The 27,159-nt window shown below is 42.5% G+C and overlaps 1 protein-coding gene across 1 annotated transcript in view; it reads right to left on the bottom strand.

Annotated features, from left to right (window-relative positions):
• The window catches only part of METAP1D (methionyl aminopeptidase type 1D, mitochondrial), a 136,201-nt gene that overhangs the window by 1,296 nt on the left and 107,746 nt on the right, over positions 1-27,159 (bottom strand). The window contains exons 6-8 of the mRNA XM_060257013.1: positions 24,283-24,446; positions 2,588-2,685; positions 224-271 (exon numbers count right to left, since the gene is read on the bottom strand). Of these exons, the coding sequence (XP_060112996.1) occupies positions 224-271; positions 2,588-2,685; positions 24,283-24,446 (310 nt within the window). The remainder of the gene's footprint in view (positions 1-223; positions 272-2,587; positions 2,686-24,282; positions 24,447-27,159) is intronic.

Below are 27,159 nucleotides of genomic sequence, written 5' to 3'. Positions count from 1 at the left end.
CAGTCCCCCGTGCAGAGCTTGCGGGAAAGCCAAGGCGGCCACAGGCCCCTGGAGCTGAGGAGGGCGGGGATCTGTCGAGGCCCCAACCCCATTCCCAGGGCGGCTTCGCCTTCTTCCGAACAGGCGGGCTCGGTCGGCCCATGCTGGGGCCAAGGCGCCCCAAAGCAGCAGCCACCGCGGCCTCTCCTTCTAAGAAGCGAGGGATCCGCAAGCGGGAACTCACCGATGGTGAAGGCCATGCCCTCTTGCATCAGCAACCGGCTCTCGTTCGCTGGGAAATCAAACAAACAAGGGACAGATTAGTTGGGGGAAAATTCCCATCGACCACAGAAGCGGCTTCCGCCAGCGGCATGGAGCAAACTAGGAAGGCATCTCCCAAGATCCCTGAACTGAACCCTTTCTCAGGCCGGCTGGCCATATGGGTCCGACCCCCAGAGGGCGGGCGAAGGCTGCCTGGAGCCCCGGAACGCGGGATTTCGCCCCCGGTGGCTGCCCTGACACACGGTCCCCAGCTCAGCGGCTTTTCTGCGGTCTGCGGAAGAAGGGAAAGACACCACCGCCTTCCACTTACTACAGCCGAAGGAGAAAAATCAATCGTCCATCTATCCATCCCTTTTTTTACAAAAATAAAATCACACTGATGTTTCAGGAAGGCAAAACAAATTGAACCGAAGACTGGGTTTATTGACTTAATTGAACGATATTTTTGAAAGTGAAATCTCCTTTCCCTAAAACAAAAGGAGTCCCACATCTTTCCGAATCTCGGGAAGTCTTTCTTTGCGAATAAATTCTGCTGCAATAACCGGGGTTACCACAGAGGATGGCTAAACACAGTAGAGAGACAATTTTTGTCAACTGGGACGTCTTCCACTAGATACCATCGCTGCATTGCTTAAAACAACATCTGCCTTGTAGTAAGAACCGTGGGATAACATGGGACTTACTTCTGAGTAAACCTGCTGAAGCGTGCTCCTTACTTTGCTTAAGAGCCCTAAGCAGGGCATGTGTAATGGACACTGTTATTATTTTTAATTAATACTTTTTAAAACCCTAGAATTATTTCTTCTTGGAGAACAGTGCTTCACAATTCTAATTTGAAGAAGAATCTAGACAAATAAGCTGAGTATCATTCAGCATTACAAGAAACCAGGCACTTTCCGTTTTCTTCTGCTACTAGCAGTAATAGTTCAGCAGCTAACCCTCAACTGCATGTTCTCTCCTTGGGTCACCTCACAAGTTAACAGAGCAGCAAGGGCTACCACCAAAAATGCCAGCTGAGAGAGATCTCATTGGCTGAGCAAAAAAACAAACTCTGCCTTCCCACAGCCCCTTTCGGAGGGCTGCTTGATTTCAGAGACAGCAGGGCTAGCCTGAATTTTGCACCAAAAGACCTAACAGGTTTGCTGCTCCTTATACAGTTTGTTGGGGTACCATCTTTTGTAGGTATCAGCAAGTTGTGAAAGAGCTGGAGCCTTTTGGGAGCTACTTTCTGATTGTGGCCCACTAACTCAAGAAGTTAGGGATGTACTTATTTCCTGAGACACTGTGAGGCATTTCTGGTGGTAGCCCTTGCTGCTCTGTTAACTTGTGAGGTGACCCAAGGAAATTAGGTATGTCACCAGTGCCGGCTCTAGGGCGCATAGTGCCCCAGGAAGGCTCCCTGCTCGCCGTGCCCCAGCAAAGCAAGGGCAGGCGGCGGAGGCAGGCAGGCAAACTAGTCAGTTGTGGTGGGCACCAGGAGGGGGGGAGCCCAATTCTGTGCCCCCCTCCTGGCGCCATAGGGAACGGCCTAGTTTGCCTAGTGGGCAAGCCGGCCCTGTATGTCACAAAACTGCTGGCTGCTGAAGGTCACCTACTGTCCCAATCCACATCCATTAATAAGTTCTCCAAGGGAGGCCTGATGACCACTCACGTCATGCACAAACACAAAAATGCCAGTTCTGACAGTGGCCCCCCCCTCCCTTGGGTCTACAAGGAGCCAAGGAGGAGAGCAGTGCTCCCTAGAACTTGCAGAAGGGGATTTTACTGTTGACAAACTAAACTGCAACATGGAAAGAATGGAGTGTGGGAGAGTGAGAAAAACAACAGGAACACAAATTCGTCACCAACCTTTGGGTTTTTTTAAAAAATAAACATTTCCCTCAGTCCAATAATCCCACTGCCCCATTCACACAGGGATGATGCAACTCCTCATCCTAGAACTTTTCTTGCCTCTTCCCCCCATCTTTTTGCTTCTTCATTGGCCTAGAGAAGAGGGAGCCTGTAACATACCAGAAATGTTCTTGGTGGGTCTCTGCTCTGGAGGGTCACTGGTAGCCAGTGGAGACAAGCAGCTCACTGGTGTTGGCATGGCAACCAACACCCATGTCATCATCACCACAGCCCAGGCCAAGCAGCTACTGTGGCAATGCCTGGACGACTACTGGTGGCAGTGGGTGACGGTGTGATTCTCTTGGTTCAGCTTGCTCCAGAGACATTTTAACATATCAGTTCTCCCAGTGCCAGGGGCCAAGTCTCTTTTGGTGCCATACAGAAATGTAACCCAAGTCACTCACATGAACAGATTGCAGAAGGGGAACTTCCTTACCATGATGCCAAACTTCAGGGTGACCGTGGAAGAAAGATCCTATCCCATGCCCAACAAAGTGAGGGCAGACTTGAAAACCATTCTGATGGGCTATACGACTTTCAGAGAGAGCAAAAATTGAAATGAGAGAGAGAGAGATTGACTTCAGAATCCACAGAATGGATGAAACATTAAAACATTGCATTTACAGATAATTTTGTCAATTAAGTCATTAGTATGGTGCAGCGAGTGTCAGGCTGCATACAGTGGTCTCTTTGAACCATCACAATTCTCCACAAGGAGCTCTGCTAAGAATTGGTTTTTAGGTGGCTGAAAGGACATTCCCAATCTTCAGCAGGCTCTCCTACACCTGCCCTCCAAGTCTGGTGAAGATTGGATTTGGAATGTCTGAGCTATAGCCCCCCCCCCCCCCAAAAAGCAGGTGCCCCCAGAAAGTTCAGCTTCAGCTCTCACTGACAACTCTTCATGCTGCAGAACTGGCTCCCATGACTGGCTCCCAATCAAGCTATGGACAACCATCCCAGGTATTTCTAGGGTTCCCGGAAGTCCACCCCCAGTGCCAACTAGCAATTGACTGAATTGCCTGAATTGCCAGGCTGTCTAGGAAAACAAGCTGCAAAGATGAAACAAACAAAGCACCATGGTTGGAAGTGGTTTGAAACGACCCACAAATTGACCCAGTTTGTGCACAAATCACTTTGGTTTGTGCCCATGCCTACTCCATAGGGTTTTCAAGGCAAGAGATGTTCAGGGGTGGTTTGCCATTGCCTGCCTCTGCAATGGACACCCTTGGTGGTCTCTCACTAAACACTAATCACAGCTGGCCCTGCTTAGCTTCTGAGATCTGACAAGTCCAGGCTAGCCTGCGTCCTCCAGGTCAGGGCTAAGCAGAGGTACACCCTTCTAAGTCCGAAGCTCTGCTTCGGCCTGCACTGTTAGTGTTTTTACTTAGGGAATACCAAGTTTGTTCAAAACCTCTTGTCCTTGAAAGGGCAGCTGCTGTGAGAGTCCTCTCAGCCCCACCCACCCCACAGGGTGTCTGTTGTGGGGGAGGAAGATAAAGGAGCTGCTCTGCGAGCCTCTCTGAGACTTTGAGATTCAGAGTGGAGGGCGGGATATAAATCCAATATCTTCTTAAGAATGCTATTTGCTTTCCTCCCCTAAGTTTTCCTTTTTTGTTAAAGTTGACATCATTTAAAAACATTTTTGTTTATTTATATCCTGCCTTTCTCCCCAGTGGGGACTCAAAGCAGCTCACATTGTTCTCCTTTTCTCCCTTTTATCCTCACAACAACCCTGTGAGGCAGGTTAGGCTGCCAGTGTTTGACAGACCCAATGTTACCCAGCAAACGTACATGGCAGAGAGGGAATTTGAACCTGAGCTTCCCAGACCCTACTCCAACATTTTAACCACTACACCACACCAGAAAGTAGCCTTTCTACTTTTATTTCCCCCCCAGAACCTGATGAGTGAATGCCTTTTTCTCCTCTGATGCTGCTTTCATACGTTCAGATAAGACATCTGCTGTGCTATATTGTAGCCTTGTCAATGTGAACAAGGCTATATTGTAGCCTTGTCAATGTGAACAAGGTGTCTGTAAAGGTGGTACACTGCGTTCCAAAAGAGTCTTAGAAACCATTAAGCCAGAGGGCAGCAACTGTTTATAATTACAGAGCCAAAGTACATCCAAAATTCAGAACAAGAGATCACAGCATAAGGAAGCTCAGTTTGTATGCAGAAATATACAGCTTCACATCGTTACTTATTGTTATGCTGATGAATAACTAAGTTTTTGCATCCCAAACACGGGTTGTCATGAGTGCGTTCTTGGGACATAGCACACATGAGGTCTCACAACAAGTAATAAATATTCACAGAAGCATTTGGCAAAGTTGTTTTAGTGGACTGGCATATATCTGCACATGGTTCATACTTGGATTATTGGCAACTGTTCACCTCTATCCTTTCCATTCCTGTAAAACATCTCTAAGAAGCCCTTGAGTCCGCTAACATTAATTGCCTGCTATTCCCTTTCCATACTGGCATTTCTAGTATCCCACCTACTCTTCTGATATAGCTTAATATAAAAGCTTCATTTTATTTTCTTGGGGGCAGGGTATTTTTTGTATCTCTGTGTGTGCTTGCACCTGGAAGTCATGGCAACCTCTGGTGACTGACCCCTACTGGGTGTCTGGAGGATATTCAGAGAGGTAGCTGAATAGAGCCTGCCTCTGTGGACTTTTATTAAAGCTGCAGTACTGCAGTCCTAAGCTCTGCTCACAACCTGAGTTTGATCCCTGGTGGAAGCTGGGTTTTCAGGTGGCCAGCTCGAGGTTGACTCAGCCTTCCATCCTTCCGAGGTCGGTAAAATGAGTACCCAGCTTGCTGGGGGGAAAGTGTAGATGAGTGGGGAAGGCAATGGCGAGCCACCCCGTAAAAAGTCTGCTGTGAAAATGTTGTGAAAGCAACGTCATCCCAGAGTCGGAAATGACCGGTGCTTGCACAGGGGACCTTTCCTTTTTCCTGTCCTCCCAACTGCTGGTATTCCAAGGAGGTTTCTCATCCAAGTACTTGCCAGAGTTGATCCTGCTAAGCTTCCAATATCTGACAAGATTGGGTTTGCCTGGGCTATCCAGATCAGTGGAAGGAGCCACATTTGGCTCTATAGCCACAGGCTGAACACCCCTGGCCTTGCGCTCCTGTAGTCAAGCTCACACAAGGAGAAGATGGGACCAAAAATGGTCAAAATGGCCCTACGAGCAGCTCAGATTCTCTTTGGCTATGCTGATTAGTTGCATGATGCAGTTGCACACGGCCTGTAAAACAGAGATGTTCCGCTAGGCCTATGCTTGAGGAGGCGGGAATTCCAAACTGTATTGCCCCCCCCCTGCCCCACCCTGCTCCATCTGCAGTACTTTGATCTTGCACTGCTTCATCTACCTGGTTCCCCCCACCCCCAAGTCTTAATGACATCTACCTGTATGCACATTGGGTGCCCCGGGGAGCACATGAATTTTGGCATCATTGACAGTGGTCTATTAGGATAAACTGAGATCAATTTTAAATTATTTATTATGTTTTAACCGGTTATTATGTTGATTGTATATTGATGTAACCCACCCTAAGCCTGCTTGTGAGGTAGGGTGGCCTAGAAGTCAAATAATGAGCCCATTAGGGGAGGGCGGGATATAAATTTGATAAAATAAAATAAATAAAAAATAAATAAGTAAGTAGTTGCCCGATATGAGAGAGGGACAGTACAAGCACCCACCTGAACCCTCTTCCTCCTTCTCCACAGCTGTCTAAACCAAGCATGGAAGCCCTGAGTGGAACGCACCATACCACGGGTTTTGATCTAAATCACGTTTAAATTTTAACATGATTCCATTTAACTTTAAATTCCCTCCTCCCCTTACCATTGGTAGCCTCTTGATGTCACGATTTAAAAATGGCAGACATGCTGTACTCCTCAGGAAGTCTCACTGGGATGTAATATCACTGTCGTGGTTTCAAGGGACCCTTGTTGACTGTGAAGTCAACTGAAGACCCAACAGTTGATCCAACTCCTGCTCTGCAAAAGCCCCAGCTGAGTTCTGTTGCATCATTACAAGGATAGACGGGCTTGTTACTTGTCTGTCTTGGGTTTTTTTAAAATATCTCCCCTTTCCTCCAAAGAGCTCTGGGTGGTATACATGGTCACCCCCACCACATTCCCTTTGAAATGAGCAAAGAAACATCCCCTATTTGAGTAAGCAATGCTGAGCAGGTCTACTCTGAATCCTACTCCAGTCTCTTCAATGGAGCTTACTCCCAGGAAAGTGTTCACAGGACTGGCATAATGCGTGAGAATCCACAATTGCAACCAAATGCTTTTTGGAGATCGATATGGCAGTGATTCTTAATAGAGTTCTGTTAGGTGCACTTCATATAAAGATTCCCACCCGGGATTCTATTTAGTTCAATGTAAGACCTTTTTTTTCCCTCCAGCACTGACCAAGTTGTAGGCGTTTAGAAAAAAGATAACATTCCAAATGCTTGACACATTCTTACTGATTTCGATTTCATATAAAGATCAACCTATTTTTACTCAAAGGTTAAGCCTTTATTCCTTTCAGCCCAGTGACACGCAGTTGTCTTGCACCAAGTTTTGTATCTTCACCTTTACTCAAGAATGCGCCACCACTATAATAGTGGTGCCTGTACAATGAATTGTATCTGTACGCTGAAAAGTGGAAGAGTGAAGAACTAGGTCAATAACTTTTAATGATGCTCACAGACAACACCTTGAATGGATTTTTGGTGTTGTTGTCGACATCGCAGGGGTTTATAGATTAGCCACTGCTCGCCTGCCACCCCAACAAAAATCTTTAGCGATTACAGTATTTTGTTTGATTTTGGAGCACAGCAGAGTATAGATCTCAAAATGTATGATAGCTGAAATGTCTTTATGGATCTCGTAAATACTCACAGGGAGTTAAGTAATGACGCAAAGGAACAGGGAAGTTAAAGTTGGGGGGGGGGGGAGGGTGAAGGAAGTGTCTTCATAAGATCCAAGAGGTTTTTAACTGATTGTTTCACAGAATAGCAAAAAAGAGAAACAATGATGTAGAAATAAAGAAGAAGCTGGGAAGTGATGGTTTTCTCACTAACGTATAAGAAGAGGCTTTAAAAAAACCCCAACAGACAGAAAAATTTGAACATCTGTCAAGAACAAGCGGCTGATTTCTTCTATCACACCAGCTTAACACTAGCCTCCCCTCCTTTTGTCCAAGTGCCTTTCCTCATGCCAAAATAATTTAATCAATTTTCTGTTTGGGTCTGCATTCTTCCTAATCTCAAGATACTAATGGAGCCTGCCTTTTGCAGGCTTACTTCACACTACAGGCTTTTCCAATATGCAATCAAATGTTTAAAATCCTCAAAGCACACATCACTGATGAATTTAGCTGCAGTTATTGTGTCATAGGCAGTGTAGGTAAATGTAAGCATACTGCTAAAAATTAAACATAGCACCATAGCCACCCATTCGCTCAATAAGGTCTGGACTTTCAATCATCCTCATTGTTCAACAAAGGATCTGTATGCTAAATGTAGCTCTATTAAGTATAGATCTGTGATCCTCTAAAGGGATGGGATTTGAGATTTCCTTTTTTTACAGAATGCAGATGGCGAAGATACTGTTTTAAGGAGGACACTAGAATGAGGGGAAGAGCTATTTTTCCCACTATAAATGGTTCCCGAAACATGGGCCTCACTCTGAATTGACTTCCTGATAATTCCACACAGCCAATCATATTTGGGTCTATGTGATGATACTATAAAAGCCAATTTAGAGTGAAGGCAAAGCTTCCTGTCCCCAGTGGAAGAACATTTTTGCTCCTGTTCACAAGTCCCCTGGCTCATAAAATTTTGGGGGAAACCCACTCCCCTCTCTATGTGGCTCATCCCTGGTTTGGAAAGCTATACCTTCTAAAGGACATGGGGTCTTTAACCATTTGTGACTTCTGGTTTCATTACATCACGATGACCTGGCAATTCAGGGTGAAATAGGGAATGCCTGAATTTCACATGTCAATTTGAAATAAACAGCTAAACCTTTTGTTTGGATTATCAATCATCTCTATAATCATCTATTATGCTAACAGAGAAGTCAAAGCTGGTTGTAGAGATACAAACAATATGCCAAATTCAAACATAGAATGTATGTCTGTGCATGTGACTATTTTGCCATTTTGTTACAATCCCCTGCCAAAAAAAGGGGGGGGGAGGGGAACCCTATGATAAATACAAGCTGCACTTTCAATAAAATAGCCCAAGCTACTAGTTGCAAGAGATATGTTCTTGAAAAGAATCCTCTTTCCCCATTATTCTCTGTTCTTGTACGGTATTATAGCATGCATGTGACCACAGTAACTGCTTAAGAGTCATAATGTGACTACAACCACTGTGATCTTGCATTGACTAGAGCCAGGGCCTTCTCTGGCCTGGTGGTGCGGCGCAGATCAGAGTCCTATCTGAGTTATCTTTTCGTAAGGCCTGTAAAACAGAGTTATTCCACCAGGCCTTTTGGTGAGGCAGCGGATGTCCATAATACATCTAACCCAGCCTCCCTTGTTGTGTCATTCCCCCTCTGGGCCTACTGCTGTAGCATTGATTTATATTATTGTGCCAGGGCTGCCTCCTGTTGAAATTGTACGATTATTGCTGATTGATTTTATTGTTTTAGTGGCTTGTTTTTATTAATTAATCACTGTGATTTATTATTATTGTTGTTCACATGTTGTACTTCGCCCGAGCCCATTCGTGGGAAAGGGTGGAATAGAAATAAACTAAAATAAATAAATAAATGTTTATTAGATTTTCAAGGTCATCGCTCGCTTAAAGGGTCCCACGACGATTTACAATACCAAAATCATATAATAAGGTAAAAGCAGCATAAAACCCAATAACAAATATAAAACATTAACATAAAAATATTAAACTGTTAAAATATGTGGCTAACACAATATTGCTAATAAAAATAACCCCAACATGTGGATTACGCTTCAAAGGCCGACCTAAACAGTTTGGCTGTGCATGCTCTGCAGGAACTAAAGAAATCCAGTAGGGCATGGGTGTCATCCAAGAATGCATTCCACAGAGTACGAGCCACAACTAAGAAGGCCCTTCCCCTGGTGACACAGACATCCTGCGGCCAGATACCTGCAAGAAATCCCTAGATGATGACCAAAGGGAGGGGGGTCTGTAGCGAAAGAGGCGGTATCATAGGTTTGAAGATCCTAGACCAGGGTTTCCCAAACTTTTCTTTCCCGTGGCCTGGTTATTTTTACACTTCTCCTTCGTGGACCACTAAAATTCGAGGCTGGAGCCAGGAGACAGGAATTATTTCCTGTGGTGTCACTTCCAGGTCAAGGGCCAAGTGATGTCACTTCCAGGGCACACTGAACCAAAACTCCACCAAAACCAAAACTCCACCTTTTCCTGTGATGTCACTTCCAGGGCACTCTCCCAAACCTGCCTCTTCTTTTGAAGTAACTTCGTTTTCAGAAAAATCTGAAACTCATGCTGAGCCAAAATGAGGGTGAAAAGTGGGTGGTCTGCAACTTTTTCATACATTCCGAGGGTCCACTCTTTCCACCCTCACACTTGCATGCACCTGTTTGTGTGTTCTTCTCCAGCTTGCAAGCACTCCTAATGCCCATGTTCAATTGCCTGCACCACCTACACACCCCTTCCTCAACAGCACTGGCCAGTGTATGCAGTTGGAAGTGCTGTTGCCATTGCCATCAGGAATGCCAGTGCTGTGTACCACCCACACTGGGCCCTGGCAGCTGCTGTACCTCAAAATATGCTGACATATTTAGAAGGCTCTTCCTTCAGCTGCTACTACTGGTACCCTTCCTCAAGCTACAACCAAGCTTGCTTGGTTTCAAAAAAATCTTTTGACAGCTATTTTTCATACCTTTGCTTGACTGAAACACTGGGAAATTGCTGTGAAACTGCACTGCAATTAATGAATTAATTTCAAGTTATATAAAGTTCATACAAGTTTTTCTGCAGTTATCCCAAAAAGGATATTTATGAGGGGCTTGCAGCTTTTTACTGGCTGTGTTTCCCATGCCTTTAAAAGCAGCCTGTTGTGCAGATATTTAGCCAATGAATTTCTTTCATTCTTTTAAATATCTATAGAAGGAGTTTAATTTTGGTGTCAGACAGCTGTTAAAAGCAGGACCAGTAAAACGGTGCCAAGTTCATAGTACCATCACTTCCAGTGCTGTTGAGATATACAGCAGTAATCTCCAATAATCTTTTTCTGCCCCACACCTCTAACTCTCACTCACTCATACAGAAATCTCATAGAAAGGCCAGTTGACTACAACTGGGGGTGCCAATTTTTCAGTGACAGAGCTCCTATGTCTGCAACAACAGTATGATGAACAAAAACATTTCATCCAGTAAAAATGGAAGAAAAGAAAGGAAGGAAGGAAGGAAGGAAGGAAGGAAGGAAGGAAGGAAGGAAGGAAGGAAGGAAGGAAGGAAGGAAAAGAATGAAATGGAAGGAAAGGAAAGGAAAGGAAAGGAAAGGAAAGGAAAGGAAAGGAAAGGAAAGGAAAGGAAAGGAAAGGAAAGGAAAGGAAAGGAAAAGAAAGACATGGAAAGAAAGAACATAAGAGAAGCCATGTTGGATCAGACCAGTGGACCATCCAGTCCAAAATTCTCTCATACAATGCCCCAAAAGCACCAGAATGTCCACCAGTGGGGCCAGGGCACTAGAAACCCTCCCACTGTTGCTTCCCCCCACCCCCAGCACCAAGAATACAGACAGAACATCCCTTGCAGATGGAAAAAGAAAGAAACAAAGGGGGGGAAAGCCTTACTCACCATCAGATTACCCCAGCCAGCAACAATTCTTAGGGGTCATATGGTAAAAAAAAAAAAGCGCTACTGGAATACCCACTCCCCGCCCCTCCCGGCTGAAAAACACACACACCCCTTCTTTGCCACCCAGGCCTCCTGGGGAAATCTCCCCAAAAGAACATACTGCAAGGCACATGAAAGCTCATACCTTGAAGAACACTTCATGGATCTAAAGTGCAGTGGATGCCAGCTTTTCTCTCAAACACTGGGAGAGGGGGAGAAGGAAGGAGAGGTAGCCCAGCTCCTCTCTGCACAACACAGAGATAGGGGAAGGAAGGAAGCCAAACAGAGCTTAGGCTTTGCAGCCTGTGTCAGTCTTCAAGGTTAGCTCTTCTCTGCACAACACAGAGACAAGGGAAGGAAGGAAGCCAGATGGAGCTCAGGCTTTGCGGCTTGTGTCAGTCTTCAAAACTAGCTTTTCTCTGCACAACAGAGAGATGGTGGAAAGAAGGAAGCATGCTTTGCTGGGGGTGGGGCTAGCTTTGGCTTTTCTTGTGACCCGGTAGTGAGGTTTCCATGGCCTGGTACTGGGTCCCGACCCTGCAAATGGGAAACAGTGTGCTAGACCATTAAGGGCTTTAAATTTTAATTGCATTATATTTGGGAATTCTATAATTGTATTGTATTCTTATTTAGGACCCACTCCAAGCAATTTTGATGGGAGAGTAGGGTATACATATGTTTTAAACAAACCTATGGAAGGTACTGCATGCTATTGGCAGGGAAGGCTAAAAGCACAGTATTGCTATTGTGTTGGTGATCCACTGTTGGCTATGTATGTGAATTAGTGTGCATCTCTATGAGGTATGTGGAAGAAAAAATGAGGCGTGCCATTAAGGCATGTGGTGGGAAAACAAAAAGGTACAAATTATGCATCCACAAATATTCATAGATCTTTGCTTGCCATGACTTTGTTTTCATGGGTATTTGGTGAATATTTTGATTTACACATTTTTTGGATGATTTCTGAGAGGAGTCATCGATAAAAAAAATTTAGGAAGTGATTCACAAGTAGCTTATCAGTATTTCTGAACTCACTGTCTCAGTAGTTTAAGGCATGAACTTACATACAGCTTAATGGTTCCCCCTTCGTCCCAAGACCCCCTATTCCAAATTGCTACATATATTATCCTCACAACAGGTCATGCTGAAGTGTGACCGCTTTGTGGCTCAGCAAAGATAGGAATGCACATTCTTTAAACCACTGTGCACTGGACTGCATAGCCTCTGCTGAGGCTACTTTACAAGTTTTTTGCGGGTCTACAGCGAAAAGAATTCTTGCTGTACAAATCCTCAGATCAGAAGAGTGGTACACTTCTGAGCTGCAGATCTCACAGAGTTTCTGCCATGACAATAGATGGGAATCTGCCTAAGTGAAGGCTCATGCTGTGTTACAGTACTGCAAATTACATCTGATTGAAGAGGGGCAAATTTCCCACTCTTTGGCTTCCCGTTCTGCAAAAATGTTGTATAGCTACACATACCGGCAACTAGAACTCAGAGTATCATCCCTGTCTGCTCTCCCTTGTTCAAAAGATGACTCATCATTTTTCTATGACTGTGGTTTGTGTAAGTTCATTTCTAGCCATGCAACTGAGGCATCTCCCAGGCCAGTTAATATAGATTAGAGGGATTTAAACAAGTCTTCTTTCTTGAGGCCATTGGGTAGAAGCTAAGAACTCTGACTGAATAGGGCCAAGCAATCAATCCTTTTCTTGACCTCCAGAATAGCAGCATGTGTACTTAAGGTTGCTAGGGAATGTCATCAAAACAGAGAAATTCTGGACAGATATATTGACTTTGTTGCAGACAGCAATGGAAAACTGGTTCCAAAAAGTGTGCTTAGTCTCATCATTTTCAACCCTGTTGAACTCCAACTTGCTACTTGGAAAGCACAAATGGCTAAAAAGAAAAGAGGAATGCCACCAAAACCAGATGCAGAGCACTTATTTGCAAATGAACAATATCTGAATCCCAACACTTTCCAGTAGAACGTAAAATTGCCAAAAATTGCTTGTTTTCTTGCCATCAAGTCACAGCTGACTTAAGGCAACCCCTTAGGATTTCCAAGGCACATGGCATTGAGAGGTGGTTGGCCTTTGCCTGCCTGGAATTCTTTGGAGATCTCCCATCTAAATACTGATGAGGGCTATATCAGTATGCAACTGCTGTATCAGTTGCATTCGGAAGCCAGTGCTTTCTTTTATAGGCTGTTACCCATCTTGAACGCTGACAGACTGTGTGCATTATGGGCATAATCCAGTCCCAAAGTGGATTCAGCAGCTGCACAGGGAAGGTTCCTATAGGCTTTATATAGCTCTGCTGCTTTCCATACCAAGAACAGACAAACCCTGAAAGGTGACATGGGATGCATGTGTGTTGCCTGTCATTCTATGAACTTTGTGCATCACATATCTGCTAATGGGACATACAGAAAGCCATGTGAAGGCATCCAGTGGGGATGAGATTGTATTAATCTGAGCATTTGAGAACTTTATAATCAGATTAATATCACTGAGTTCAATAAAATACCCCAAAGGCATTTCAGAAGGAAGGGGAATTGGATGAAGACAGTAGGCAGGTTGTAAGAATCTGACTGTTTGTTCCTCTCCTGCTGCAGGTACTAAAGGCCTGGGCATGCAAGCTGAAAGTCAAGGGGCTCTTCACCTTCAGCTCTTAGAATATAGATGGAACTCTCTGACTAGGGCAAGTGATGGTCTATATCAGGGATGGCCCAACTGCGGCTCGGGAGCCACATGTGGCTCTTTCACACATATTACGTGGCTCTTAAAGCCCCTTGTGCTTTTCTCGTACCCCATCAACCAGCCTGATGAAAGCATTTGTCTCTTTAAATTGCTTTGCCATGCCAAGCCAGCTTGTGGCTTGGAGAATGCATTTAAAGTTAAAGTTGCTTTCTTTCCACCTCTCCCCCCCATCTATTCGCCTGCTTTCCTTCCTTCTGGCTCTTGAACATCTGATGTTCATGTCTTGCGGCTCTCAAAACATCTAACATTTATTCTATGTGGTTCTTACATTAAGCAAGTATGGCCACCCTTGCTCTATATTCTTGGTACTTGGGGGGGGGGCAACAGTGGGAGGCCCCACTGGTGGACCTTCTGATGGCACCTGGGGTTTTTTTTAGCCACTGTGTGACAGAGTGTTGAACTGAATGGGCCACTGGCCTGATCCAACATGGCTTCTCTTATGTTCTTAACTTCATGATACATTTTCTGTCATGGGGTTCCTTGAACCTGACTCACTTTCAGTGCAGCCACACTTCAGCTGCAAGGAATGTCATTTTTTTAACAGCTAATCGGCTCAGGTGTGATCCAAAATGGCCCAAGCAGAGAGTTATTTGCATAACTTTTGAGCAGAATGTGCTTGGAATGCTCCATGCTCCACAGCTATGCTACTGAGCTTGAGAAAATGCAGTTCCAAGTGAAATCAGGTTTCAACCAAAGGAACATTACTTGCAGCTGCTGTGTTGGGGAAACAAGTCAAGTCCATGGAACTTGGACCCATTTCATCTCTAAAAAGTAGTGTTGTTGGCCCCAACCTGAAGGGCATAGCCAGAACTGGCGCAGGAAGGTCTTCCCTTTTCCTATTCATTTGTTTCTTTTATACTATTGCCTAATTTCTAAATTAGAAATGGAGCTTGGAGACTCAGCCTGAGTCCTTTTTTCTTTTTGAGTTGTGAACTACTCTTGTCTCCATTGTGGAGAAAAAGCAGAATATAAACAAAGGAATGAAAAGGACTAAATCTGTGATGAGCTTGCACAAGCATTTTCTTCAGATCCTGATCCAGCTTCTGGCTTTTCAGGGAATTTGACCTGGCAGTATGCGAGGTACAGTTTTGCCATTTGCAGCAACGCAGTTCTAGAACATCTTTAGCAGGAACGTCAGCAAATCACCGCCTAGTTTTAGAAATGCTGTTTGTATAAATTACGTTTCCAATTTCAGAAAAGATCACCTTAAAAAAAAGACAATCTTTGAGCATTCAATAGTTATTATAAGTATCTTTTTATTACAGTATACAGAGATTTCTGCAGAAATAGTGGACGCTTTAATCTAAGACGGGGAGAGCATGAAACATGTTAAATAAATACATGCTATTTATTTAAATAAATACGAAAGGTGTGCAGAAATTGGGCTTTGAGAGGGTAAATAGAACACATGGAATATATTTTCACTCTTGGGAGCTGGAAACCTACAGAATTACGAAGATTACCACTGAGCATGGAGCCTTTTGATGACTAGTCCTCCCTGCCTCAAACAACAGCTCCTTCATCTAATACCAGTTCACAGGACTCAGGCTGAGCCTCCATGCTCCATTTCTAGTTTAGAATTTTGGCAATGTACACGCACAAAACTTACATACTGAATCAAGCCCTTGGTTCATCAAGGTCAGAATTGTCTACTCAGACTAGCAGCAGCTCTCCAGAGACTTAGGTTGAGGTCTTTCATATCACCTGCTGTCTGATTCTTAACTAGAAATGCCAGGGATGGAGCCTGGGACTTCCTGCATGTCAAGAAGATGCTCTATCACTGAGCTGCGGTCCCTCCCCTAACGTAGAATCATAAATGGAAAAATAAATTAATCAGACTTGCATTTATTTCAAAGGCCAGGATCAAATCAGGCTCACAGAGAGCAGAAACCAAACTTCTGCAGTATCTTCCTCCATTCAGTACTTTGCAGCCAGAGAAATCACTGACTCTTGGGTCAGCCAAAGGGTTTGGCTTTGTTAGGCCCTTGCTGGATGGCTTTCTACTTGAAGATAGATAGATAGATAGATGAATTTATTGTCATTGTTCTCAACAAAAAGAGAGCAACGAAATGAGGTGCTCTTCCACAAACATACCAACACATCAAACACACATATTCATAAACCATTTAAATACATCTAAAACCATTTAAACCATTAAAACCATTTAAATACATCTAAAACGGATAAACATTCATAAAACCATTAAAACCATTTAAACCATTAAATAAACATTCATAAAACCATTAAAACCATTAAATACATCTAAAACAGATAATCCTTCATAACCCTGCATTTAACCTAACCACAGCACTTGGATAGAAACTGTCCTTAAATCTGTTTGTCCTAGCCTTCAACACTCTATATCGTCTACCTGACGGTAAGATCTCAAAAAGCAAATGGCCCAGATGTGTATGGTCCCTTAGGATCATTTGTATCTTCCTTTTACATGCCATATTATACAGATCCACCAATGAGGCGAGAGAAATCCACAATCTTGCTAGATGCTTAAAGAAACCCCTCCCTTTCCGGTTTCAGATAAGAGAGGCCAACCAGTGAGCCAGTGGCTGGAATCAAAATCCAAATTTCCCAGGTCAGTACCTCAGGCATTCAACATGTGTTTCGGCTCTAGGTATTAACCTGACAACAGTTGCAAAAAAGGCAACATAGAATGCATTGCAAAGAACCAGTCCATGACACTCAGACTCTAGACTGAGAGAGAAAGGGAATTAATGAAAGTCTTCTGCAGGACAAAAGTGGAAACCTACAACTCCCCATCTGGCAGTATTCTGAAGTTATAGTCTAGCAGTGTAGAAGAAAGCAGAAGCCCAACCCTCCAACCCCACTGGCCTGAAATCCAAAATAAGTGACAGCAAGTCTAGAACTCAAAGAAAAGCAGAAAGTTAAAAGGCTTGGTGAAATCCTTCCAAAAGATGATGGCATTGGGCTCAAAGCTCAATTGACAGAAAAGGATAAAGAAGGAAACACAAGATTCTCCAGTTGTTTCCTACAGAATTTCATGTCATCCAAGTGGACAACAAAGGGCATGCCATTTTGAGGACTGAGTGACCAACAGTGCAAAACTAAGGCAAAGCTAATCCAGTCTAAACCCATGGATTTCAGTCGTCTTAGGTTACTTTGCATAAGATTGCATGGAAACCATAAATATGCTCCGTTTGTAATCTGGCAATGATGGAAACAAGTGAAATAAATCCTAACTGAAGTATTCAGCAACACAACTTCAGGATTACTTCCTGGCCTTCTCTCAACTAAACTGTAACAAGAAGATGGTGGCATTGATATGTTCAGTAAAGTTATGGTAGAAGTTGTTTATGACCTTGCAAAATACTAATTGATCTGCTGTGCTAATTGGAGCCAGTGCATCCCAGTAGGCCAGGCAGGCAGCCGCCTATGTGTGCCCTGCCCCTCCTTCCCCACTGCTGCCATGTTCACCCTTGCTGCCACCACTGCTCACCTCGCAGCCTACCAGGAGTGCTGTGGGTGGTGGTGGGGAAGCAGCCAAGCAGGGGCAGTGGTACGCTGCCTCTCCCAGCGCACTACCCGGTGGCGCTCATCTGGGACACAAATATGGCTTGCCAGGCCTCTTCCCCAGGGCTCCTTTGACTGGCACAGCTGGCTTTTTCTCCATTTGTGACTGGAACTTGGTGTTTCAATGTAAAGCCAAAAGGATGCTGGTGGGGGGGGGACCTTGTTAACTCTTGGCTCTGCCCCTTCCTAGAAGAATGGAGTTTTAATTAAAAAAACAAAACAATAGCAGACACACAACTAATCAATTGGGCAGTTTGATGCCACTTGTGGAAGCTTTAAGCCACTGCGCCCAGGGCAGTTCAATATGGGGGACAGCCTTGCTTGCTTTGATGTCTTTCAGGAAGGCGATTCAGTCACCCACAAACTTGACTGGTTAGCTTGTTGGTCAGCACTAAGTGCCCAGACTGCCTGTCTGTTGTTCCTTGCCCCTTGCCCCTCTCCTCGCCATCCGTTTGGGGAGTTAGATCTCTTGATTCTGAGCACATTAAAGAGATCCTCTTCTTGCCTCTGCCCTGAATTTAATCTATAATACTTCCAGATCCATCTGCACCTTCTGTTTTCTCTTTCTCCCCTCCACTGTTAGATTCTTCCCCCTCTAGTTAAATCAATTGATTGTAAAATGTATGGAAATGATTTTATTGCATATTCTGTTTTTTTAATATTTTATATTGTTTTTAACTGTTATTAGCCACCCTGAGCCTGCCAAGGGAGGGCAGGATATAAATTTGATTAAATAAATAAATAAAATAAACTGTGCTTGAGTGGAGTCCTGCCTCCTGCCCTATCCCCCTGTCTCCCCCAGGACCAATCAGAGAAAACAAAACAAGGCTTAGAAGAAAACAGATCTGTCTGGTTCTTTCCCCCCCTCATTTTTTTGGCATTCCTTTTTTCTTTTCCCCCACTTTCCCCAGCAGAGAAATGTCAAAAACTGGCCAATTTTGAAGACTTGAGGAACAAACCATACAAAAAGGTCCTATATTAAGAACCAGCCCCTTCTTTGTAGGTGGTGGGTCTCTCTTGGGATTTCAAAGCCTCACAGTCCTTATTTCAAAGCCATGGCACTCATGAAGTCACACCTGCAAATGGTGCTCTGGGCCGGGATGCCGACAGGAGGGAGACAGCGCAGTCTCTGGGAGCCTTTTTGCTTCAGACGCACAGTGTGGGCTTAGGAACAACAACAGGCAAGTGGTAGGAAGTCTGTAAAATTGCAATCTCAGGCAGGGATCAAACTCACTTCTAATCCCCCTCCTCCAAAGTTAAAACTGAGGACAATTTCCCATCATTTTAGCATCTTTCCCCCATCTTCCCTTTAGCCCAGGGATGTCTGCACAGCAGAACTGTATTCACCGCAGCCTCTGAAACATGCTGACTCAGAAGCTTGATCACCTGGTGAGGAAGTGCATTACATGGCAGCCCACATATATTTGTCAGGGGCAATGTTCGACTGAACTGGTGCTTTCTTAGGACTAGCCTCAAAACATTGGGAGTCTGCCCCCGGGCAGCCCTTTCCCCACTGCCACCGCCTGGCTGCAGTATGCCAGGCTGGACAGTGAGGTGGAGGAGAGCAGTGGAGAGATGGGCAGTGACAAGTGCAGGTGGGGGGAAGGAAAGGCATGGGCAGCCGGGCTTGCCTAGGGTGCCAAAAACCTTGGCACCAGCCCTGCAGCTCATTACAAAATTTGTATCCCCTCGTTCCTCCCTTACAAGGGCCACTAACACATAGTGCATTCTCACACACAATTCCATCACCTCAAAATTCAACAGGGGGGTTGATCCTTTAAAGTAACTCCCAAAACTGCATGAGGGGAGTTTTCATCTGTGTAATCCACAAGCCTAATTGGGACAATTCCGTGACATTTTCTGCAAGTTTGAAGTGGTCTTTCCCAGAGGTGCACCGGAATGGCATGCAACCTTTCAATCCGTGTATACATAAGTTTCAACATGGAAGTCATTTTAGCAACTTCACTAAATTTTTGAGCAACATGTATAACTTGCATGGGAGAGTGACTTTGAAGGAACAGCTCTTCTGAATGCTGAGGTGGTACAGTCATGCTTGAGAACACACTGAGTCAATTTATGTGCCAGTAACTTGCTTGTCTACTTGGCTTCAACTAGATCCATTGCTTTTCTTTTAGAGACATCTGTGGAGTAAAGAAATGCTTTCACAGCACTACTGTTGTAGCAGGGACTGGGCAATTCAGAAATAATAATAAATAATAATAGAATAGTTTGCAATGCATATATTTTTCAGTCTTTGGGTGGTTCATACAAGACAATTTCTGTCCATGTGGACATTTTATGTCTTGGTTATATGCTCTTGTGAAGATACACTGTATGTTAACTTGGTGGTCATAGATACACTTACTCAAGGGATTGCAGCATATGGGAAAATTGCCACTCTGACCCATACTCATGAAGCATAACACTTCACAAATCATCTTGCTCCATGGAACATCATAGCAAGGAAAGATCAGCATGGTTTCAAGAGACCAAAAAAGAGCATAATGTAAACTGGTCTTAAGTATAACAGTGTTACCATGCTTGGATTATAAGATCACTTCAGTGCTTCACCGTGTGCTCCGAAGCAGAGTTACATCCTTCTAAATCCATTGAAGTCCATGAATTTAGAAGCATACAACTCTGTTTTGGATTGCTCAGTCAGTTTATCTCTAACCAAGAGATGTATAAATACCATCTTTTTGTGCATGGAACCTACACTCCCCAAATGGTTTCTTAAATCTTGTCTTTTGTCCCCCAGCCTGATCCAACAGCTGAAGCAAGGGTTTTCTTCTTTTTTCTTATTTTATACAACTGCACATCCCTGCATATTTGCAAGACAAGTCTTGCTGATGTTGGCGTTATTCCCCTAAAACCAAAAATGTAAATTTTTTTTTTAAATATATGCTTATTTAGAAGCACAGAAAATCAGAATCACAAGTTCAAAAATGGCATAATTCATAACAGAGATTTTGCAAAATACAGGGCTGGGGGGTGGGGCGGAGGAGAGTGATGGGATAGATATGCACAGCAGCAGTTGCTTCTTAACAGCCAAACAAGTGTATGGTGCAGTTTTTATTTCCAATACAAGAAGGAAGCATGTGACCAAACACAAAAGTAAGCCAATGCTAATCAAGGCAGGCATGCGGCTATCTGTAATGAAGAGCCAGTCCAACTCTGGAACATACATTTTAGAAGATTAATTCAATAGTACCATACTGGCTTACCTTGTTTGCTTACACAATGCTCTTGGGAGAGCTTAAGATATTTTCCTTAAGTAGCAATCTTACAACTACAGAAATGAGCAAGTTCAGGGATTCCCTCTAATGACAATGAATGATGAAGTATAATTAGTAATATTTTTGAAAGCCCACAATTGTGGGCTTTCTCTCTTAAAGAAAGGTACATTTTAGTTTCAAACTAACACAAATTACTATATTTTTCCTTACAATAGCGTTGAACTTTTATTTGAGGTGCTCTGTTTCTGAAAGGCAGACATGATGGATTGAAATAAAAGATAATTTATTGCCATGCTTACTTTCAAGTGCAGGGAGAAGCAGTGTAATTGTAATTTACAGTAGCTGTCAAAGAAAATCTATCACAGATGACATTAAAATGACTTATTTTGCCTGAGCCACTTATTGTTTAAATGTGCATAATCTGATAGAAACAGATTTCTTTTTTTAAAAAAGTCTGCCTTTGTATTGTTCTAAGTTAATATCAAAACATATATTTATAAGTTAAAACATTTAGAAACCATTTATTGATACTCTTATCTCAGTAATTTTAACTACAAGTTTGAAATTGGTTTTTTTATTTAACTACAGCTATGTTTTCCTTTATTTGGATCCAGGCAAGCACTTTCAGGGACCCTGATTCACGGCATTTAAAGAACTGTAATTTTAATAGAAGGATTTCAACAAAGATAAAAGAAGAAAAATCCCATGATGTGTACTGAAAGAGCCATGAGGTCCAGCAGTACTGTTCACACTGTGCTTCCTCTGAGGTTTGGTGACCAGCTTGAATACACTGAACACCAATAGATCAGCAATCGCTTAGGCAAAGGAAACCAATCAGCAGTGCAATCTGATTTTTAAATGTCAGTGTTTTTTTCTGACAGACCCTTTCTCCAAATAACAGCATCAAAAAACATTCTGGGATTACAGGATCCCTTTAAATTCCATCCTATGTATTTTAAAAGCCCATCCTGTATATTCAAAGTATTACACCGACTGCATTTGTAGAAAGATGGAATCCATTCAAATTTTGAATGAGATTTTTCTCTAATGCCGTTTTCTTTTCACGCCAATCTCCAATTTTTGTTGCCGCTGAATATAAAACAACGAAAAGACAACAAAATTTTAACAGGCCCAGATAAGCCTCCAGTCCTTAATGATATGAAGATTTAAACAAAACCACCATATTTAATCACAGAATAAGATATCAAAGGTGTAAGGGGGAGGGGAATAGCCCAGATGATCATGGTCTGTTATTTTGTATGTAACTGTGACCATGGACCAGTTCAGACTAATTTGCTTTTCAACACAGCTTTGCATATGCATTTACATGCTGTGCAAATCCTGACCTCCGGTATCAACATAGCAAGAAAGAGAGAGAGAGAGAGAGACCAATGTCACTTTCAATTCTGCCCGTCTTGTCTTCTTTTTTAAAATAAATACAACTAGAATTAATGTAGTAATCTAATGAAACGCATTACCCTGCATGGAGATTTATCAGATTTTTTCCAAGTGAATGCCGTACTTTGCTGGATGGAGTTCACCTGCGCGTTGGCGTGGCGTGTGGCTCTCTCTCTCTCTCTCTTTTTTTGTAAAGAGTTAAGTCATACACAAAAAAGGGGGAACAAAGGTCAGCACCCAGCCGCCACTTGAATGTGAGATTTTTCTTTTTATTCCCCTTGATGTATACTAGGCTCTGTGTTATTAGTCTTAATGATGGAAAATTGTAGTGTTGATACAAATCTTTTTTTCAAAGTAGTAGGCGGGAGCTCCATTTGTTAGCAAGTTTTTTTGTGACTAAAAGCCACGGACAGTACATTTATGTAGCAGTAAAAAGGCCTAGATGCTCTTTCCATAGCAGAACTAATTATTCCCACTGTGACCTTCCTGCTCTACCCTATTCCTAGTACATCTCATCTGCACGCCTGTTCCTCTGTGTAGATGGTGTCAGAGAATATGAAAAACCCTATAATGAAACCATTTTCATGATGGAGAAAGGCTACTGGAGTTGCACTTGCTACAAAGAGGCTCAATTATATGAGTAATTGTGATAATTTTCTACATTCATAGCCTTCAATGGGGGGAAAAAAAGAATGAGAGCCACAAAGGAAAATTACTTTAACAAGAAAGTACAGAGAGTAAAAATGGAAGAAGAGACAAAAAAGGGAGGGGGGGGGAAAGGAAAAAAAATAAGCCGAGAGGGGGGATAAAGTTTAAAAAATAGATCTGGTAGGGAGGAATAGCAAGACAGGGAGAACAACAGAAATGCTCAAAAAGCCTATGTGCAGCTGTGTTGCACAATTAAATTGAATTTTTCCCCCTGCAGTTGATGAATGTGACTACTGCAAATGTGCCTCTGTAGTTAGCTATCATTTGTTGTTCCGTGACAGGAAAAGGATAATTACCTCTCAGAGAGAATCAAAGGCTGACATGCCCTTTAGACACAGCCATGAATGCAGTGCTCAAGAGAATGCTTGAATAAGAATCTCGTCTTCTGTGCCCCCTTTGACTCGAGAATAAATTTTGTTAAAATGCAAGAGCACCACCAGTAAATCTGTTGAACCCTAGGTGTTCAAAAATACGGAGGTGCATCCATAGACTCATCCCATTTGCAAAAATAAAACTACATTTTGAATTCACTTCTATTATATTCATGGACAGTAAGATAGTGAGATATGCATTAAATTTCTTTTCCCAGTAGGGGTCTGATTCAACATTTCCTATGAAAGAACAGAAAGACACTATCTTTTTTCCCCCAGGCTAGTTAGCCTATAATTTAAAACTGTCAAAAACACAATTTTACACAAAGTCTTCAATAAAAGCTTCTCAGATATAACCCAAAGTGGTTTTACTAAAGTTTGATTCAGACTCTGTTACAATATTTTTAAAGCTATAAATACATCAAACTGATATTTTGCTGCTCTTCCTCCCCCCCCCCCTTCCCTGCTGCCCCTTATTCCTCTTAAAGTATTTGAAGATTCATACCAGGGAGGAGGGAAAGCAGCACCTTTTCAAGATTCAGAGCCAGGCACAGTTTTACAGCCATCAAGATTCAAGCAATCTTTCCCCACTGGTAGCCATTAGTAAACATATTAATGAAAAGGTGTAAGATGCGACTTAAAAAAAAAAATGTGTGCAGAAATGCTAAAAAGAAAACAGTAGTATGTTTTAATCAACCAGAACACAATAGGTCATTTCAATTTTTTCGTTGTACCAGAATTAATTTTTTTTTTAAGGAGAAAAGGGTTTAAAGATGTTTTCATGCTTTTATTATACTTAGATGTTATTTGGCATGAAAGGGAAGACTTTTCTAGCACTGAATATTTTGGAAGACACTTAATACTTCATCCTCACTGTAATTCATCCCTTGCTGACATTATTTTACGTGCCACAAATATATAGCCATGTTACCTTTTTTCAATCTAATTTTTTTATCAAGACAGCCAGCACACAGCTTCCAATCAGACCTACCAAAGTATGACTGAAGCCGGTCTGAGGTGTGTCTCTGGCTCTTTCTATGGATATCTCTGCTGACCCTGCCTAGTGTGATTTACTTTTTAAAAATCCTTTTCTTCTCCAAGGAACAACATTACAGGCTGGCAGTTCACATAGTGATATCAGACTGAAATGATGGTTCTGAATCACAAAACATGTCATCAGCTTTACACCAAACCACCAATAACCTTTGTCCCTCTTGCCAGCCCTCCCTTTACTTGTCAGGAGAAGGCTCACCTGATTGTGTTTCCAATTACAGAGAAAGGAGCCTGAGGTCTGCAAACTGCAATTGCTTCATCTCTGCATTTCCTGGCAACCTCCACTAACTTTTGACCAGACTCATCCACATTGCCCACTAAGAATGTTTCGGAAGTATCGCCATGGTAGCCGTTGAAATACACCTAAACAGATGTAGAAAAGTTTTTAAATAAGACTACTGCACTTTACAGCAACTAATTAAAGCGCATTCCTAAACTCTCTCATTTAAGGGTAATTTGCAATAATATGTAAAGTAAACAGAACAAGAAGGGAAGGTCTGGGTGTGAGTGAGCATGGCAAAAGCTGTTTATCAGGGTAATAGTGAGATTGGCAGTTTTTTAAAAAAATGCTTATGTTTGTTTATTTACTTTATTTATATCCCACCTTTCCCCCCAAGAGGAATGTGAGGTAACTTATATCATTCTCCACTCCTCCGTTTTATTCTCACAACGACCCTGTGAAGCAGGATAAGTTGAGTGTGTGGAACTGGATCAAGCTTACCCAGCATGCTTAGATAGAGGCTTTCTTTGTAAAGGTGAGCCATTTTTTTTAAAAAAAACCTTGCACAGTGGAGCTGCAAGTCCTGCCCAGAGTCAGCCTTTTCAGGTTCCACTGATATCAACAGGATTTAAGTAGTCCTACAGCATGAAATTTCAGTGTAAACCCTGAGAGAGGCACAGATGTTAAGGATTTATTCATTCATTCATTCATTCATTCATTCATTCATTCATTCATTCATTCATTCAGTGTAAGGCTCTAAGCGATGTACAACCAACAACAGCAAGTTTTTAAAAAAACCCATATGGACAGCTACATTATTTGGGAAACAGAACAATGTGGAAGCTACCTTTATGAAAATGAAATACCAAAAGATCAGGTGGGAGAAGGTCCGGTAAAGTGTTTTAGCTAATGCTGGGATAAAGGCCTAAGGACCAGGTGCCCACATCTCCCTACAAGGCCTCAAACTGTTCATGTTTCCCCTGGGGCCTGGAAGTGTTTATCCGCGTCACCAATTTCATTTGTCGAGGGGCTACTGACTGAATATAAATTTAAATCCCATGACACTTGCACAGAATGCCCTTGCCTATCCCTTCTTTCCCATAAACAGATTAGATTCTGCAGGGCCTGCATCATTTCATGGCACAAAGAGATGCTAAAATGATGCAAGTGTACAGCACTTAGAAGATTATATGTTATCTTTATATTAAGACAGCACCAAACCTAGGTGTTAGGGCATTTACATTTTAAAAGTTAATAATCCAAGCTGCAGTGCAGACCCCGCATTCTTTATGAGGATGAGAATTTATTTTGGACCAAAACTAGTTTCAGTTTCTTTTAAATAGCACCAGTTATCACCTGTATTTCACACCAGTGTACATGTGAGCTATAAGTAATAAAAATGGGCTAAATCACAACTAGCATGAACAGCTGCATATTCCATACTCCTTGGCTCTTTTTAGACAATACCTTTATGTTGTTAGCCACCTTGAGTCTTTGTAGAATGGGCGGGATATAAATCAAATGTAATAAATAAATAATAAATATTAAAAATAATACTTATAACTATGTATTACCAAAGGGGAAGACTGTACGTATCTATCTGATTTTTTAAAGGTAGTGTAGTAATGGCAATTCTGGCAATATGTCTCACACTCAATAGAAATGAAATGCTCCCAGAGAAACAAAAGATTACCTTTGACACTGTAGTATCAGGCAAAAGGGATTTGTCAGTAATTTCTGAGGACATAATTCCAGTTCTAAAACATTATAGAATCTTCCTACCTGTAACTAAAGCCTACGTGCAATCATGAGTTCCAAACAACAATATATATATATTTGAGAAGACCCATTTTAGTTGGTGACGACTTCAGTTTCCTGAGACACTGCTTCCTAAATGTAAGGGGAAACTACTCTGAAAAAGATCCCAACAAACCCTGAGTCAGTGGGTGCACAGCCCACCAAATTCAAAGAGATTTCCAGGTAAACATGCACAGGATCAGACCACAATTATCTCAATTGCCTATACATTAGAGTTAGGCTTTAACACAGACATTAGAAGAGAGTAGGAAAGAAGAGACAGACATTAGAAGCAACTTTTCTCCTGGTAATGAAAGAGAGGAGGCTTTCTTGGGGTTCCATAGGATGTGCTCAGAGACCAAAGATGTGTAGGCCGGAGGTTGCAGTGAGGAGGGAAATTAACTGAGACTGAGTGAAAAAGCTGGCTGGTTTCAACCAAATAGGTACAATCCTGTTTGATCAACCAAATTCAATGTGATTTATAATCCGATCTTATGCATGTTTACCTCAGAAACAAGTTCCATTGTGTTCAATGGTACATTCCCAGCGTTATAGAATTACACCCTTAATGCTGTGTGGCCTACTTCTGAATAAATATGCAGAGTTACACTGCATGCCCCATAACTATCTTGCTCTGGGTTGTATCCACTGTACAGAAGCCACCCCCCAGTCCTAGCCCATAAAGGGAGAAATTATATTTTAGCTATGTTTCCAGAGAATCTGGCTCTCTCTTTATGTATTTAACTGGATTCTGTCAAAATCTTTTATCTCTCAAGGAGGGGGGGGAAAATCTCCATAGTATTTTTTTTAGGCATTAGGACAATGTTCAGGATTCTTTTGTTTATAATGTTTTCCTCAGCCCCTCAGATACAAAAGTCCCCCACCCCACCCAGCACCACTGTGCAGAAAAAAAAAAAAAAGCATTGTGAAAGACTTGATCACAAAAACCTTTATAAGCTTAACCATTATTCCTGGAATTTGAAAGTAAGACTTTTACTGTTAAATGTTGTTGATGGTGTTCAGGCTATAACAGCAACTTAAATATATATTTTTAAATTT

Source organism: Heteronotia binoei, chromosome 16 (genome assembly GCF_032191835.1).
Source record: "Heteronotia binoei isolate CCM8104 ecotype False Entrance Well chromosome 16, APGP_CSIRO_Hbin_v1, whole genome shotgun sequence".
Taxonomy (NCBI): Eukaryota; Metazoa; Chordata; class Lepidosauria; order Squamata; family Gekkonidae; genus Heteronotia; species Heteronotia binoei.
The sequence above is the reverse complement of the archived record's forward strand: the minus strand, read 5'-3'. Positions and strand labels throughout refer to the sequence as shown.